The following is a 13,725-nucleotide window of genomic DNA, read 5'->3' as shown; positions in this document are numbered from 1 at the left end:
AGGAGTGGAAAGAGGAAAAAGAAAAGATGGTGCCGGTGTTCTGCCATTTTTTGCTGCTTTGCCAAAAAATGCTCCCTAATAGTTTTTTACCTTTGTCGAGCTACAATTTTACTGTGTTTTTCTCCCTAAACCACTTCCTTTTCCCCCCAAGTGGTCCTTGTCTCTTGCCAGGCCGTCATTGTAAATAAGAATGTTCTTAATGACCTGCTTGGCTAAATAAAGGCCAATGACTGAATGAATATCAAATAAAGCGATAGAATTGTTTTTTTTTTCTTCTCTTTATCGTATAATGTTCACAAAGTGTAATGCAATTCATGTCATGGGTAGTGTATTTTTGAAGGATCAAATACTCAACATCCCATATTATCAATTTAGCGTGGCAATCAAACTTTGAAATCGTCTGTGCGCATGCGCAGAACCACAAAGTAGCATTTCTCGGCAGGGAGCAGAAATTGGCAGAACATCGGTTGTAGTCCGAGCACTCAAGCTCCCAGCCTTCAATGATTTGGTTTATTCATTTCTTTATTCTTAGTCTAACTTGAAAGTGAAAAGCATTCAGAGTAAAGTCTGTTGACATAGTTGTAACATGGGGACTCACCTTCAGACCCTCAGGACCAGGTTCACCTGCGTACCCTTTCCTTCCAGGTCTCCCCTACAAAGAGAGTCACGATGAAAAGATGGTGAGCATCTTTACATCACAGCTGCTTCCTAACAGCACAATCTGATCAAACTGGCTCCTTCAAAACACCCGCATAACAGCTTCAGCGTGTGGTTTACTGTGGGTGTTTGTGTACATTCAGCGTGAGAAAGTGGGAGCTCTTACAGTAGGACCGGAACTGCCAGGTGGGCCGGGTGGTCCTTCCTCACCCTGCAGGAAAACAGCACACTTTATTAAACACAAAGATTCCCAAACATTCACACAGATGCAAATTACAGGACTTTGAGCACATATGCAGACAGTATTTCTTGTAAAATACAGACACGTGTGGAGATGTGGCCAAATTAACATGTGTATTAGAAAGTGCTGATGAATGAAAATGAATTCATCCAACTGGAACTACGAGTAAAGACAAAAACATGATGAATGGTAAAAGTAAGAGCCTTTTGGTAGATCACAGTCATCTGGTAACATTGTGTTAAAACCCATATGTCATACATAAAGCTCCCCTGTCCCTCTTCCAGCCAAGAAGCTTTTCAAACCAAATGCGTCAGGCTGTCTGTTATCGCTGTCAAAAAAAATACCTCAACATCTAAAGACTTTGAAAAAGCCCTGCATGATGTCAGGTTTGAAATTGAAATGTAGGTTAAGCATCGTCAGGCCTTTATGGAGCACGTGTCCGACCTGGAATCTGACCACAGCCCATGTGAGGTTAGGACCAACTCAACCCCCCTGTGAATGTGTGCAACCTCAGTGCTTTAACAGTTAAAAGAAATAAAAAAAATAAGTGTATTGTTCACCTTCTGATCATTTATTTTTCCCACAACTACTGGAAAAAATGTCAGCCTTGTTTTCACAAGCGGCTAATGGTAAATCATGACTTCACCTGGTGGAACATGCCTCGAGATATCGTGGAGAAAAAAGAAAAAAATCTTGGATCTGAGCTGCAAGAGTTTGAGATATGACGAAGTGCTACGGGAGAGCCAATGGTAATCAGGCTCGCCTCAGCCCAATGATCGCATGGAAATTCCTTCATGAGCTATAGTTTCCACATCCCTCCGACATCAAAACAAGCAACAAAGCAAATATATACAGGTGGATTTGGCTGTGAAATAGTCTCACCTCCGTTCCTTTGGGCCCCTGGGGGCCTGGGGGCCCTAGTGCACCCTGCACACCCTGAAACACGGACAGACGTCTGGATTCAGCTTGATGAACTCAATGCAATCATGGACAGGTGGAAAAGACAGGGAGAGATGTGATACCTTTATTCCAAGCTGGCCGTTGGGCCCTGGCACTCCAATGTCCCCAGGAAACCCCTGGAAAAACCAAGCAGAAGACACCATCGTAAATAATTTGTCATTTGACATGTATCACAACAATTACTATTATGCTTGTAAAGATACTCAAGAAGAAATAGGATAACGGCAGGCGTGCGTTCTGTGACACGATATCTGATTCCTGCCAATAGCTGTGATCTTGATCTTTCAGCCCTCCAGACTTTAGGGTTTCTTTGATTTGATTTATTTAAGTTTTCCCCAGGCATTCAGGTACAGTACAACATCAACACTGACATGTTTGAGACAGCAAAAGAAGAAGAGGTATTATGCTTCAAGGCGTGAAGAGTAATGCCAGAACAACAAAGACAGACACAGACAAAGTATTTTAAGCGTATTGTTGAGTATTGCATTGATCTAAATATGCGTCTCTCGTACCTTTGGAAACTTTCCATGGGGATAAATATGAATATATAGGACTTACTAGAAATAAATTGTAATTAATGGAAATAACACTGTAAATTTGATTAAAAAAATTAAAGATTAAACATAAGTTAAATGTACTTGAATAAGATATTTCGTCATAAGTTCCTGTGTGTGATTTCTACAATCATGCACTTGACACCACAGCTAATGAACTAACATGGTTTTGGGTTTTTTTTAGGGATGAGTTCATTTTATTCAGCATTAACTGTTTAATTGTTGTCAAGTTTGCACTAAGAATCCACTAAGGTTGCGTTAAGGTTGTACATCGATTTACTCACAAATAAATTTAAAAAAAAAGTCCCTCTTTTTTTTTACATTTGCATGATTTTGGTGTAAGATAGAAACTGTCAATCACTTACAGTATATGTGTTTTATGTTGTGCATGCATGTCTTTTTTATGTAAACAAACACACTATATATACAAAGATGATCACAAATGTGTTATTAAGCTCCACATATTCCTCTTCTTTTAGATTTTTCTTCCATTAACTTTCACAGAAAATGTCTGAATGACAATATTTTAAATTCCTCCGGCTTAAATTCCCATGGAAAGGTTCTGGAAAGTACTCAGGAATGTTCTTCCCCTTTCCAACCACACTTACAGTACTCTGGGTTTGTCTTCTTTTAAGAGCTGATCATTTCTGCAGCAAGCAAGTGCGAAGTGCTTTATTTACTCACGTTTCTTCTTAGATATACAAAAAGAAAATACTCAAAAAGTAAAGCTCACTCAGGTGTTTGACATTTTGTCCGCATAATTTAACCTGATGGTATAACTCAGAGACATGTAGCTATTTAAGGTTTTTCAAAGTTTGTGCAAAACCTCATCAAAAGTCATCATTCTCTTTTTACAAGATAATAGTAAATATTACAGAGCATCAGGTCCACGATTAAAGTTCAAATCCAGCAGAAATAGATCTGATTTCACTGATTATTTGCTGTATGAAGCAAACATACATTGACAGGGCTCTTGTGTTTTCTTTCTCCACCACATGTTCATGAAAATCCCTCTAAGTTACAGGAACAACTTGAGAAGCGAGCAGTAACACTGTGTGTCTCAGCTACCTGCTATTTTAAACCCCCAGTGATTTATGTGATCATAATCCTGAGAGGCAGAAGCCGTAAAAGGAGCACGGTGTTGGCCTCGTGCCCGTCACTCTGTGACAAGAAAAAAACCGAGAAGGCAAGGTGATGGTGTTTTATAGCTGTGTTAGGGCTGGCTCAATCTTTTTTTATTCCTTAACGGTGCCAGAGTCTGAAAAAAACAAAGCCAATTTCTGGCTATAACGTCTTTCTTTTTTCTAATCAGGGACTCTTTCTTTTCTCCGTGCACGCCTCATATTTTCATGTGAACGACAAAGAGGAAGTTCACCTTTCTTCGTTTCCTCTCAACATTTTACAAAGCCTGACATTTACGAGTCTGGAAACAAAGCACAGAACCTGTTCTGGATGGTTAAGAACCGACCTTCAGAGTATATTTTGTTTTCCTTTGCAGTCACCTGTTGGAGCAGCAGCTTCAGATCCACTGACTCACAGAAAACTGAAGGTAAAGTGGATGAAAACGGTCTGTTTTGTGCTGGAAAGGGTTTCTAGAAAGAAAGCTTTAGCACACTGACTACAACAATATACAATCTCACTCCTTTATTTGTTCTTATTTTTTTCTTATTTTAATTTTGTAAATATTTTTTTGCAATTAACAGCAACAAATTAATTTACCAAGACTAATACTGTGCGGTTCAACTCAAGTAAATTCAATTCAAGCTCATTTTATGAGACTTGTGTAAATATTTCTGCATGTAAGTTATGTTGTATGAAGAGAAAACTATTTAATATCAAAACGGTAAAAATGCAGAGTGTAACGGTCTTGGTATTTGAGTTTTGCTCTGTTCCCTAGTTTTGTTAGGTTTGTAGCTGATGAGGGTTTTAGTCGTGGTAGTTGGTTTACTGGTGTCTTTCGGCTTTTGGACTCCTGATTTGTGTTTTGCTTGGCTTCCTCTTTTGTTTTGAAAATGTTTTTCCCCTTCATGGCCTATCTATCTTGACTTCTCCAATTATCCACAACTGTTTTTAATTGGTCTTTTCCTGGCCTTGTGGTGATTGCGCCTGTTTTGGTGTGTGTGTGTGTGTGTGTCCACATCTTCTTCCCAGTTCCGTTGTCATGCACGTCATGTGGCGTGTCGAGCTACCGGTGTTCCCGGTGTCCCCAGTGTGTTTCCTTTCTTCTGTTTCCCATGTTAGATTTGTTAATGATTTGAATTTGCCTGTTTTCGATGATGAAGCTCCTACTAGCAGAGTTTTGAGTTGTAATAAAGGACACTGTTTGCTACTCCACCCTCCCAACCCCGTGCATCCTCCCAACCCTATTGTGACGTATATACACACCCGTCTGCAGAATAATGGAACATACAAAGACTCGTGTACTTCTTACCTCTGGTCCTGGAGGCCCAGGTGGTCCAAGTGGCCCTAGGTCTCCAATTCTACCCTGTTTTTCAAGACAATCAAGTTAAAGAAACAGATGAGAAATATATCGAAACATAGTTTTATCAGAATCTTCCTGGACACTTCATATATCACTGGCACCGACATGCACTCAACATGTGATCATCCCAAACAATAATAACATGGAAGCTACAATCTAACATCACATGTGCTCTTGGAAGTCTAGCGAACATCAAAGTGAACTCATGTCTCAATTTCTGCTGTCTTGATTATGCTTCTTCACTTATTTCACATGCAAAATCTTTTGCTATCTGAATATTGACGTTTTGATCCCCTCTGTGTGTGTGTGTGTGTGTGTGTGTGTGTGTGTGTGTGTGTGTGTGTGTGTGTGTGTGTGTGTGTGTGTGTGTGTGTGTGTGTGTGTGTGTGTGTGTGTGTGTGTGTGTGTGTCCATGTCCGTTCAAGCACGCCAGAATGCTCATCAGTGCCGGTTATAAAAGTCAGTGCTGCAGAGTGTACGTAGAGGGCATACACAGATTGTGTGACTTACTGAATGAAAAACACATTATACGAGCTTTGCAGCGTGATATATTGCTTATTTGTTGTCAGTGTGAATGAAACAGTTTCTGTTTCAAAGCCCCTCAAAACAAGAGACAAACACATCATCTCTTTGCAATCTGTTTATGCTGCCTCATTTATAAAAGCAGGACAAACCTCCTAAAAACTGCCACAAACACACATGCAAACGCACAAGTAAACCCAACTTCTCTGATAATGGTCAGCTCCAGATAATATACATAGTCTAAATAAAACCATATCATATTTACAATAAAGTGACTACGGGTAAAAGTCGATATCTATTGTGACAGCCTTCAGAACCAAGCAAAGACTCAGGTTATTTGAGAAGCCTGCCCCACACAGATGTTTGCAATGACATCAATGAGGTATGCATTTATTCAGGTTTAACCAAGTCAGGCATTTTTATTTCCCGTATGACTGGACAATAAATATGGCTGTCATTAAAACTTTATGAAGACTAGGGGGTGCCTAAGACTTTTGAGCAATACTGTACACACTGGAGTAGAAACATACCAAGGGTCCTGGTTTCCCTAGGGGCCCAGGAGGACCAGGTGCACCAACAGTACCCTGAAAGAAAAGAGGAATAAAGCTCACAATGCTTACATTAGTCAAGCAGATGTCCGATTGTGCCCAAGCTGGAAGAAGTACAAAGTGCTCATTTGGGACAATCTGATGATGTCATGTGATGAAAACAAAGGAACATCTGCATTTCACTGAACACTCAAGATGTTTTTAGCACATGCAGAACTGTTTAGGTCCATCTTTTTCCCTGATTCAGCAAAGACTGACCACAGATTGTTTAGTCTGTTTCGTGAGTCGTTATAAAAGAAGGGACGGTTCTGCATGTTTCAAATATCACGGTTTGACACGTTTACTTAAACTAGTAACACAAGTAATGAGATATATTACTGGTACTTCTCCGGTAATAATGGAACCATAAGGACATGTGACGTTTGTGTTGACAGGAGACCTACCTTATCACCTTGGTAACCCATCTCTCCTGGCTCGCCTTTCTGTCCCACTTCACCCTAGATTTCATAGCACCAGACACAAATATAACACAACACAACAGTACACTGCCAGAGTGATCATAACATCTGATTAGACACAGCTCCAACATGTTTTGGTCATGATGCACAACCTCAATCATTAGTCTCCCAACAGATGGAAAGGATCTTATAACTTAACTAGTTCTGCCTATGAAATCTAGACTTATGATTGCCTAAATGCAGACCGTGCAACTTAATGTCAAAACCCAACTGTTTTTAACTCTTCCAAAGGCATGTGGCCCTGAGGAAATGTGGCCGATTGTTGTGACATTAGTTTTAGGATGATGGACATGTCACTAAAAGTCATTGCTTTGCTCTGCTGACTAATAAAATCACTATTTTGATGAAGTTACGTCCTTCAGGAGAGTTGGGGCAGCACCAGGGTTCTCTCTATATGATTCATAGTGCTGTAATCAACAGCTTATATACAACAGCATGTAACATCCTTCAAAAGGGGTAATTTCAAAGCATCCTGCTGTCCAGGTGCTGACAGTTTTCAAGAGATAAGATATTTGGATCATGTCTGTGAAACCTATAAGAGGTTTGTCACAGCGCCTATGGTAAAAAGTAATAGTATGGTTGCCAAATCAGGAACGAGTTTTGAAAAAAACTGTTCCTACTCTTCTAAATACTGGCAGAGGTTTTCCCATTTCCAGTTTCCAGTATGGCCATAAAGCAACAGTTCAGGCTTCAGAACAATATTTAAAAAGCAACAAGCCTCTTCCTGTTCAACATCAAACCCCCTTTAGAACCTGAACAGGATAAGGCGGGTGAAGAAAATGGATGGATGGATGGATGTATGTATGTTTGGGTTAGTTTATTCTTCATTCTGTTAAAACTGCATTTAAGCCACGATGACTGTAGCCTCGCCAGCTACTCCTTCACGTTGTAATTTCGTTTTAAAAGACCAAATCCACATCAAGCCTTTAAAATCCCCAAAAAGTAACAGCACTTCCTCTCTCAGCAAGATGTTTCTGCGGTGCTTCCAGCTGGATTTGGGAAGACTGTGATCTAACAGCTTGCTTTAAAAACTAGTAAGTCCTGTTCCAGTAGTCTGACTGGATTCCCACAACTGTTGCGCATATCGCCCACTTTTCCTTGAAAATTCCTTATATCAAACCAAGAGGTGCCAGTAAAAAGAAACTTGTTCTGCCTACTTCATTCAAAAGGAATACAGAACACCTTGGATCAAACTTCTTTCAGCAGCTATTTTGGATGTCTTTTTATTGTAACTCTTCTGGCTGTTGCCCCACTATCGGATTGGTTGTATGTCCATCCGATGACGTCCAGAGGCAATTTCTTTTGCATCTCAAGTTGTATTTTAATACTTCTGTTTTTGGAAATTAAATGCTATTAAACAAGCAAGTCTTTCTAAGCAAAAAAATATTGCAAATTGGAAATGACAGCTCACAGAAATTATTGACAGACAACCATGCCAACTCAGTTTAACTATGTTACAATATTCCACTTGGCTCCACCAGATGCCATTTCCCTGCAGAAGATCCAGTAAAAGCTGAAGCAGGTGGGGAACCAGTTTAGGGGCTTTACGGTAAATACAAAGAGGCTGCAGAGCAGATTAAGGATTGAGGTGCAGCTGCAGTTCATTGCAGGGGAATTAAGTCTATTCACTGGACGAGAGGAAAAAAGACAAAGACAACCCTCACCCAACTCAACCCATCAATGAATCTACTGGAGGCCTGAGAGCAATGCAGCTACTTTGCAGCATCTTAACTTCTATATTAAAACATCAAAATTTTGTACGGTGTGTGATTTAATTAGTACAATTATGTAAGATGTGGGATTATGTAAAACATTTAGATCCTCTATGGTATAAAAACATAATATTCTCAGATGACTCCAAGATTGATGTAAATATAATGTCAAGGTCTTACAGTAGGGGTGTAACGATACACTAATCTCACGATACGATACAATACACGATATTTAGGTCACGATAACGATATGATATTATAGCAGTATTTTTTTAACAACCTTGCACACGGAACATATGACTGGAAAAAATTGTCTTTTATTTGAAAGACACAAAATACAAAACAATGCTGTGCATTTGCCCTATTGTTACAGTTTGTAATGCTTTATAACTGTTTAAGTTTTAAAGAGAAAGCCAGGCCAACCATTTTCCACAAACTGAACTAAAAGTAAATGTCAGGTTTGCATTATGCATCTTCAGTTTCATACAAGTACAAATATTTTGCCACAAACTGAATAGTTTCTCTCATGTATGATTTGACTTTTTTATTTTCCAGAAATTTAACAACTAAAATTAAATAAATAAATAAATACAAATAAATAATTACATACAATTTTACATCATAAAAAAGATTGATTCATGCTCACCTTATAAGTGTAAGAGGAGATTTATTTTTGTTAAGAAGGTTATTTTGGTAATTCAGGGTTCATTATTTTATAAATATATTCTTTATATTCTGATGTAAATCAGGGACTATAATTACACTAGTCAGTTTATCTGTAGTGCTTAGTATGTTTTAGATTGGGCGGAGTGATACAGCACTAGGTGCTGTGTTGATGTTCTAAAATCCTACACTGTTGAGCGGACAGTAAAGTACACTCCAACTCGGAAGAAGTTTTCCCGTGTTTATCCTACTCACGGCCCGAAAAAGGTTTAATTTAATAAGGTAAGGCTTAACTCTACATCAGACTTAAAAGTTCAGAGCTCAAAACCCCGCAAGAGTCCCGTGATCGGGACCGCAAAAAGGTACTACTTTCTTCTGAGCGTAGTAGGATTTTGGTCCGCGGGTCGAGGCGCGGTCGCCACGCGTGGTCGGATGCGCGTTTTTAGTCAACAGAATGGATTAATATTAATAACCCAATATCGCGATACACCTTGTCACCTCCACGACACGTTTCGTGGCGTTTTTGTATCGCGAAATTTCGTGGCACGATATATTGTTACACCCCTATCTTACAGTAAACAACCAATGCATTTACTGTTATAAGCTCCAGTTGTAATTATATTTCTAGTCCATTTGTGACACTTAAATGTGTTTTAACAGTGAAATATGAAGCACTGTGTCAAAGTCGTTTCTAACATGATGAACTGCTCATGAACTGGACTTTATATTTACGGCAGCGTATCAAGATGTCGACAGGCTTTCTTGAAATTGTATCCGGTGTCTGTTAACATAAACTGCGTTGCATCATATTTCAAACATATGCACATCGATAATATAAATATTTAGATCACCTTATCACCTTTCAATCCAGGCAGGCCAACCCGTCCCGCTGGGCCCTGAAACAGAAAGAGGAAAGTTGAGAGAAGAACAGTGAAAATGGCTTCTCCCACAATTTGGCGGCAGTTTCTGTCCTACCTGAGGTCCACCCATCCCGGGCAGCCCTCGTGGTCCCTCAGGCCCCGGTTCCCCCTGTGGAGAGAAAGGCAGGATGGAATTCATGTATCAAAGACACTCAAAGTCATGTGCTCACACTTCTGATACTGGCTCAAGGCTCATGCTCGACACTTTGTAGAATACTTCACTCCAAATATCTCCAATCCCTTCTAGGTGTTATTTTGACAGGAACACGCTTCTTCTTAAATGGAACATTCCTTTTTGTCACCACCTATCAACAAAACTAGGCAGAGCTGATGATGTATGCAGTTGTTTTGCATGAACCTGCCATGGAAAAAACCTATTAAAGGCTCTTTAATATGTTCTTTCCAACTAGGTGAATAGCTGGACTGAAACTGAGTGTCTAAGTTACCAAGAATAAGACCGGAGAGATGATTCAGATTTCAGTAGATTTAATTAAACAGTTGCATGCAAACGGGTCAAAACATAGATCAGGTGTCTCGATGCAAAATGACAATGAAACAAAGGAAGCATAATGATTTAAGGCATAAAGGAAGATTCATTCTTATGATTCGAGTAGACACAATCAATCTTTAGGGTCAGTGTTAATCTTTTTGGGGCAGACTACCAGTCTGTACATTCCGTTGGGCCAAGACTATATTTTGCTGCTCTCTGCAATTTTGGTTTAATCAAGTGGCCAAGGCTAAATTTTCCATCACAACATCCATGAGAAAACCTTCCTGGATCACAACAATCCCCTTTGCAAGCAAGTTCAGTTAGTATTTACCGTACAATGTCTGCAGAAGAGGCTAGCAAGAATGATAATTACTGTAGGAATGGGTATTGTTAACAACCTCACGATTCGATTTCAATTATTTAGGTTTCGATTCGATTCGATATCGATTTCAATGCTTCGATATCGATTCAGTAAGACGTAGAAAAACACAAATACCTGTTGGCAATTTTTCATTATTTTTATTTTCATGCCTATAACACATGGCATGTTACTTCACATAGAAATGAACTGAGCAATTAAACTTAGCAGCACCATAATGACTCACTTGTACATTTGTACTGTAGTACAAAAGTTAAAATTAAAAAAAAAAACACATGACAGTTCTGTGTCAACATGATCGCGTATCGTGGTTCAAGTGTGTGTACCATCTTCCTAAAACCTTGATTTTCCACAACACTGTACGGTCGAAGGTCCTTACAAATAAAGACGGCCACGGACTCGGTTATATTCTGTGCGCGGACAGATCTTGGCGGGAGTTTGCAGACAAAGGCTTTGTCGAGTTGCATCTGTTTTGGGTCCACAGTTTTAGCCGTAGGTTTTTGCAGGGCATCCGCAGGTTTGTCGTGTTGCTGTTGTATTTTAGTTCTGCCTGGCACACTTTACACACCAACCTACTTTTGTCTGTTTCTCCTGTTCCTTCTTTAAATGGGAATTCAAAATGAGTCCAAACATCTGATCTGAAAGATTTTCCGGTTGCCATCGTCGCATCGTTCATAGGTTGTTCATAGGTGAGTGATTCCTTCTTCCTGTTTACATTTAACACATATTTACTGGAGAAATATCACAACTTAGGTCACAGTGGTGTTTCTGGCCAAAAATCTTGAGATTATTTGAGCTGCTCAGCCAGCATTTGCGATGTAGCACTGATGATGCAAACGTGTCTATGTCTTTGCACAGTTACGGTCCTGCAGCAACTGAAATGCAAAATCAGCTAAGATTACAGATCCATTTCACAGCACCAGTAGGCCCATATTGTTGGAATCTTTGTGGATCGCTTTTATTTACTGCCCCAGAAAACATACAAAAATTCCAGAAGCCCTAAAGGGTCATACATACATACATTTTATTTCCTCTGTTTCCTGTGATAACAAGATAATTTTCCCGTGATAGAGATAATTTTCCTCTTTTTTCTTGTGATAACGAGATATTTTCCACGGGAAAACAGAGGAAATAAAATATATGTATATGACCCTTCAGGGCATCCGTAAAAAATGATGATCGTTGTATTCCTTTTTTTTCTCAGTGTCAGATTTAAGACCCTTTTGGGTCGATTGAAGACAATAAAAGTCCCATTGACTCCCCACTATTGAAACTAGTGCTGTCATGTATTCAAATTGGTGTTTAAAGAGTTAAGATAAAGACAATGGTTCAATATTTGATTGTGTTGATAAAGACTGAAGTTGGTTTTAGCAAAAAAGGGGGGAAACATTTATCTCAAATGATTTAATGAAGTTTTTGAGAGGACTTGGAGCACTTTTTGTTGTGAGGAGAATAAAAGTAGTGAAAGGACACATCCCTGAGGTGAGCCTGTAGAGGATAAAAGGACATCTGATAAAACACAGTTTACTCACGTCTATGTCTGGGGTCTATCATTTAAAAAAAATCAATAAGCCAGCAAATCAGGCCACACTCCATACCGACAAGTCGGTCCGCTAAATTATGTGACTGAATACAATTAGAAGAAGAGAAAAATCAATAAAAAGCAGCCGTGTAAGGTGGTTCTGAGGTGAATGAAGTGATGTGGCCGCAGCATCCTCCACACCTCCACCAGGTCTGTAGGCAAAGTGCAACGGGTTCAATATTTCTTGAAAACCCCCAAGAGCTCACTATCTTTTCAAATGCTTTCAAAGCAAGGGATGTCAGAGCTACGGGGTGAAGGTCATTGAGAGACTTGGGGTGGTTGGTCTTAGGCACTGGTACTATTACAGAGGCCGTCCAGATGCTGGGAACTCTACTTAGAAATAAAGGAAAAGACGTCAGTGGTGCTGCGCAGGTTTAAAGAAGGAGGCCACTAATATCATCTGCATCTAGACTGTTTTCCTCTCTTTCCACTGTTTGATGTATACGTTTGAAATCGTACCTGAAAAAGAAATACATTTGTCCATGGAGGATTGTTGGCTTAAGAAAAATTTAAATTAAAAGTTCTTAAAAAAAAAACAACCCCCCCATATGGAGTAACAGAGTCGAAATGGTGGCCTAAAAGTCAGGGAAATGTCACCAAAAAGAACAAAAAGTAACCTACAAGGGTTAAGATGAGTGTTTATTTGAATGTTTGTTTCTTTTGTAATCGTTCGTTGGAAATACTTTGTAGGCAATAGCTGTGGGTCTTAAATCTGGAACCCATGAGCGTCACCAAAGGATGGATTTCCTCTTTTGTGATGCTTCGCCAGGCTGTTTATTATAGATGTCTTCTGGTTACCGGGTTTCAACATTTCATTTATCTTCATCGAATATAATTCTAAGCTGGTTTACCTTCTCAAACATTAATTTTTTGGGCAAACTCTCTTCTCCTTTTGATTTTTGAGAAAGAATTGTTAGGAGCTAACGATGAACCCTTCATTCTCGTGAAGGATTCTCGTTGTGCAACATTTGGATTACAGTATTTCCCCCGAGGAGTGTTCTCCATTTGGGTGGATGTTGACAAAGAATCCTGTGATCCATCAGTGATGTCTCCTATGGACCTCCAGATCTTTCTGTGTTGCTTCTTTTTTCTTAAGAGTGTCAAAATGTTAAGCCACTCCTAATGTTCCAACTGTCTCCTTGATGGATTGGTTTTGTCTTTGGAGCCTAAGGGCATGCGTCAATTAGTTTTATAACTTAGCTTTTCTGGGGAAAAAAAAAGAAAAGCAGCTTCATCTCAGCGTTTCATCAAAAAAAAAAAGAAAATCTTTCCCATTTAAAATAGTGCTGACTAGAGCGTAGCAGTTCATGCAGTGATAAAAGCATGAAACTCACAATAATCAGTGTCTGTGGGCTTATTTGAACTCGTTCTTACACAAATAACTGAAATACAAGATGCTAATTTGTTTTGCATATTTAATTGGTAACTTGACATGTGGACTGGACGCCCTGAAAATTTCCATCTTAAAGTTCACCAAGACGCTGCACAAGGAGGGCA

The 13,725-nt window shown here is 39.4% G+C and overlaps 1 protein-coding gene across 1 annotated transcript in view; it reads right to left on the bottom strand.

The window, feature by feature from the left end:
- LOC133458602 (collagen alpha-1(XXIV) chain) overlaps positions 1 to 13,725 on the bottom strand; it is a 130,872-nt gene that overhangs the window by 54,218 nt on the left and 62,929 nt on the right. Inside the window, exons 15-23 of the mRNA XM_061738670.1 lie at positions 9,833 to 9,886; positions 9,709 to 9,753; positions 6,408 to 6,461; positions 5,947 to 6,000; positions 4,844 to 4,897; positions 1,921 to 1,974; positions 1,781 to 1,834; positions 824 to 868; positions 599 to 652 (exon numbers count right to left, since the gene is read on the bottom strand). Of these exons, the coding sequence (XP_061594654.1) occupies positions 599 to 652; positions 824 to 868; positions 1,781 to 1,834; positions 1,921 to 1,974; positions 4,844 to 4,897; positions 5,947 to 6,000; positions 6,408 to 6,461; positions 9,709 to 9,753; positions 9,833 to 9,886 (468 nt within the window). The remainder of the gene's footprint in view (positions 1 to 598; positions 653 to 823; positions 869 to 1,780; positions 1,835 to 1,920; positions 1,975 to 4,843; positions 4,898 to 5,946; positions 6,001 to 6,407; positions 6,462 to 9,708; positions 9,754 to 9,832; positions 9,887 to 13,725) is intronic.

Source organism: Cololabis saira, chromosome 13 (assembly GCF_033807715.1).
Source record: "Cololabis saira isolate AMF1-May2022 chromosome 13, fColSai1.1, whole genome shotgun sequence".
Taxonomy (NCBI): domain Eukaryota; kingdom Metazoa; phylum Chordata; class Actinopteri; order Beloniformes; family Belonidae; genus Cololabis; species Cololabis saira.
The sequence above is the reverse complement of the archived record's forward strand: the minus strand, read 5'-3'. Positions and strand labels throughout refer to the sequence as shown.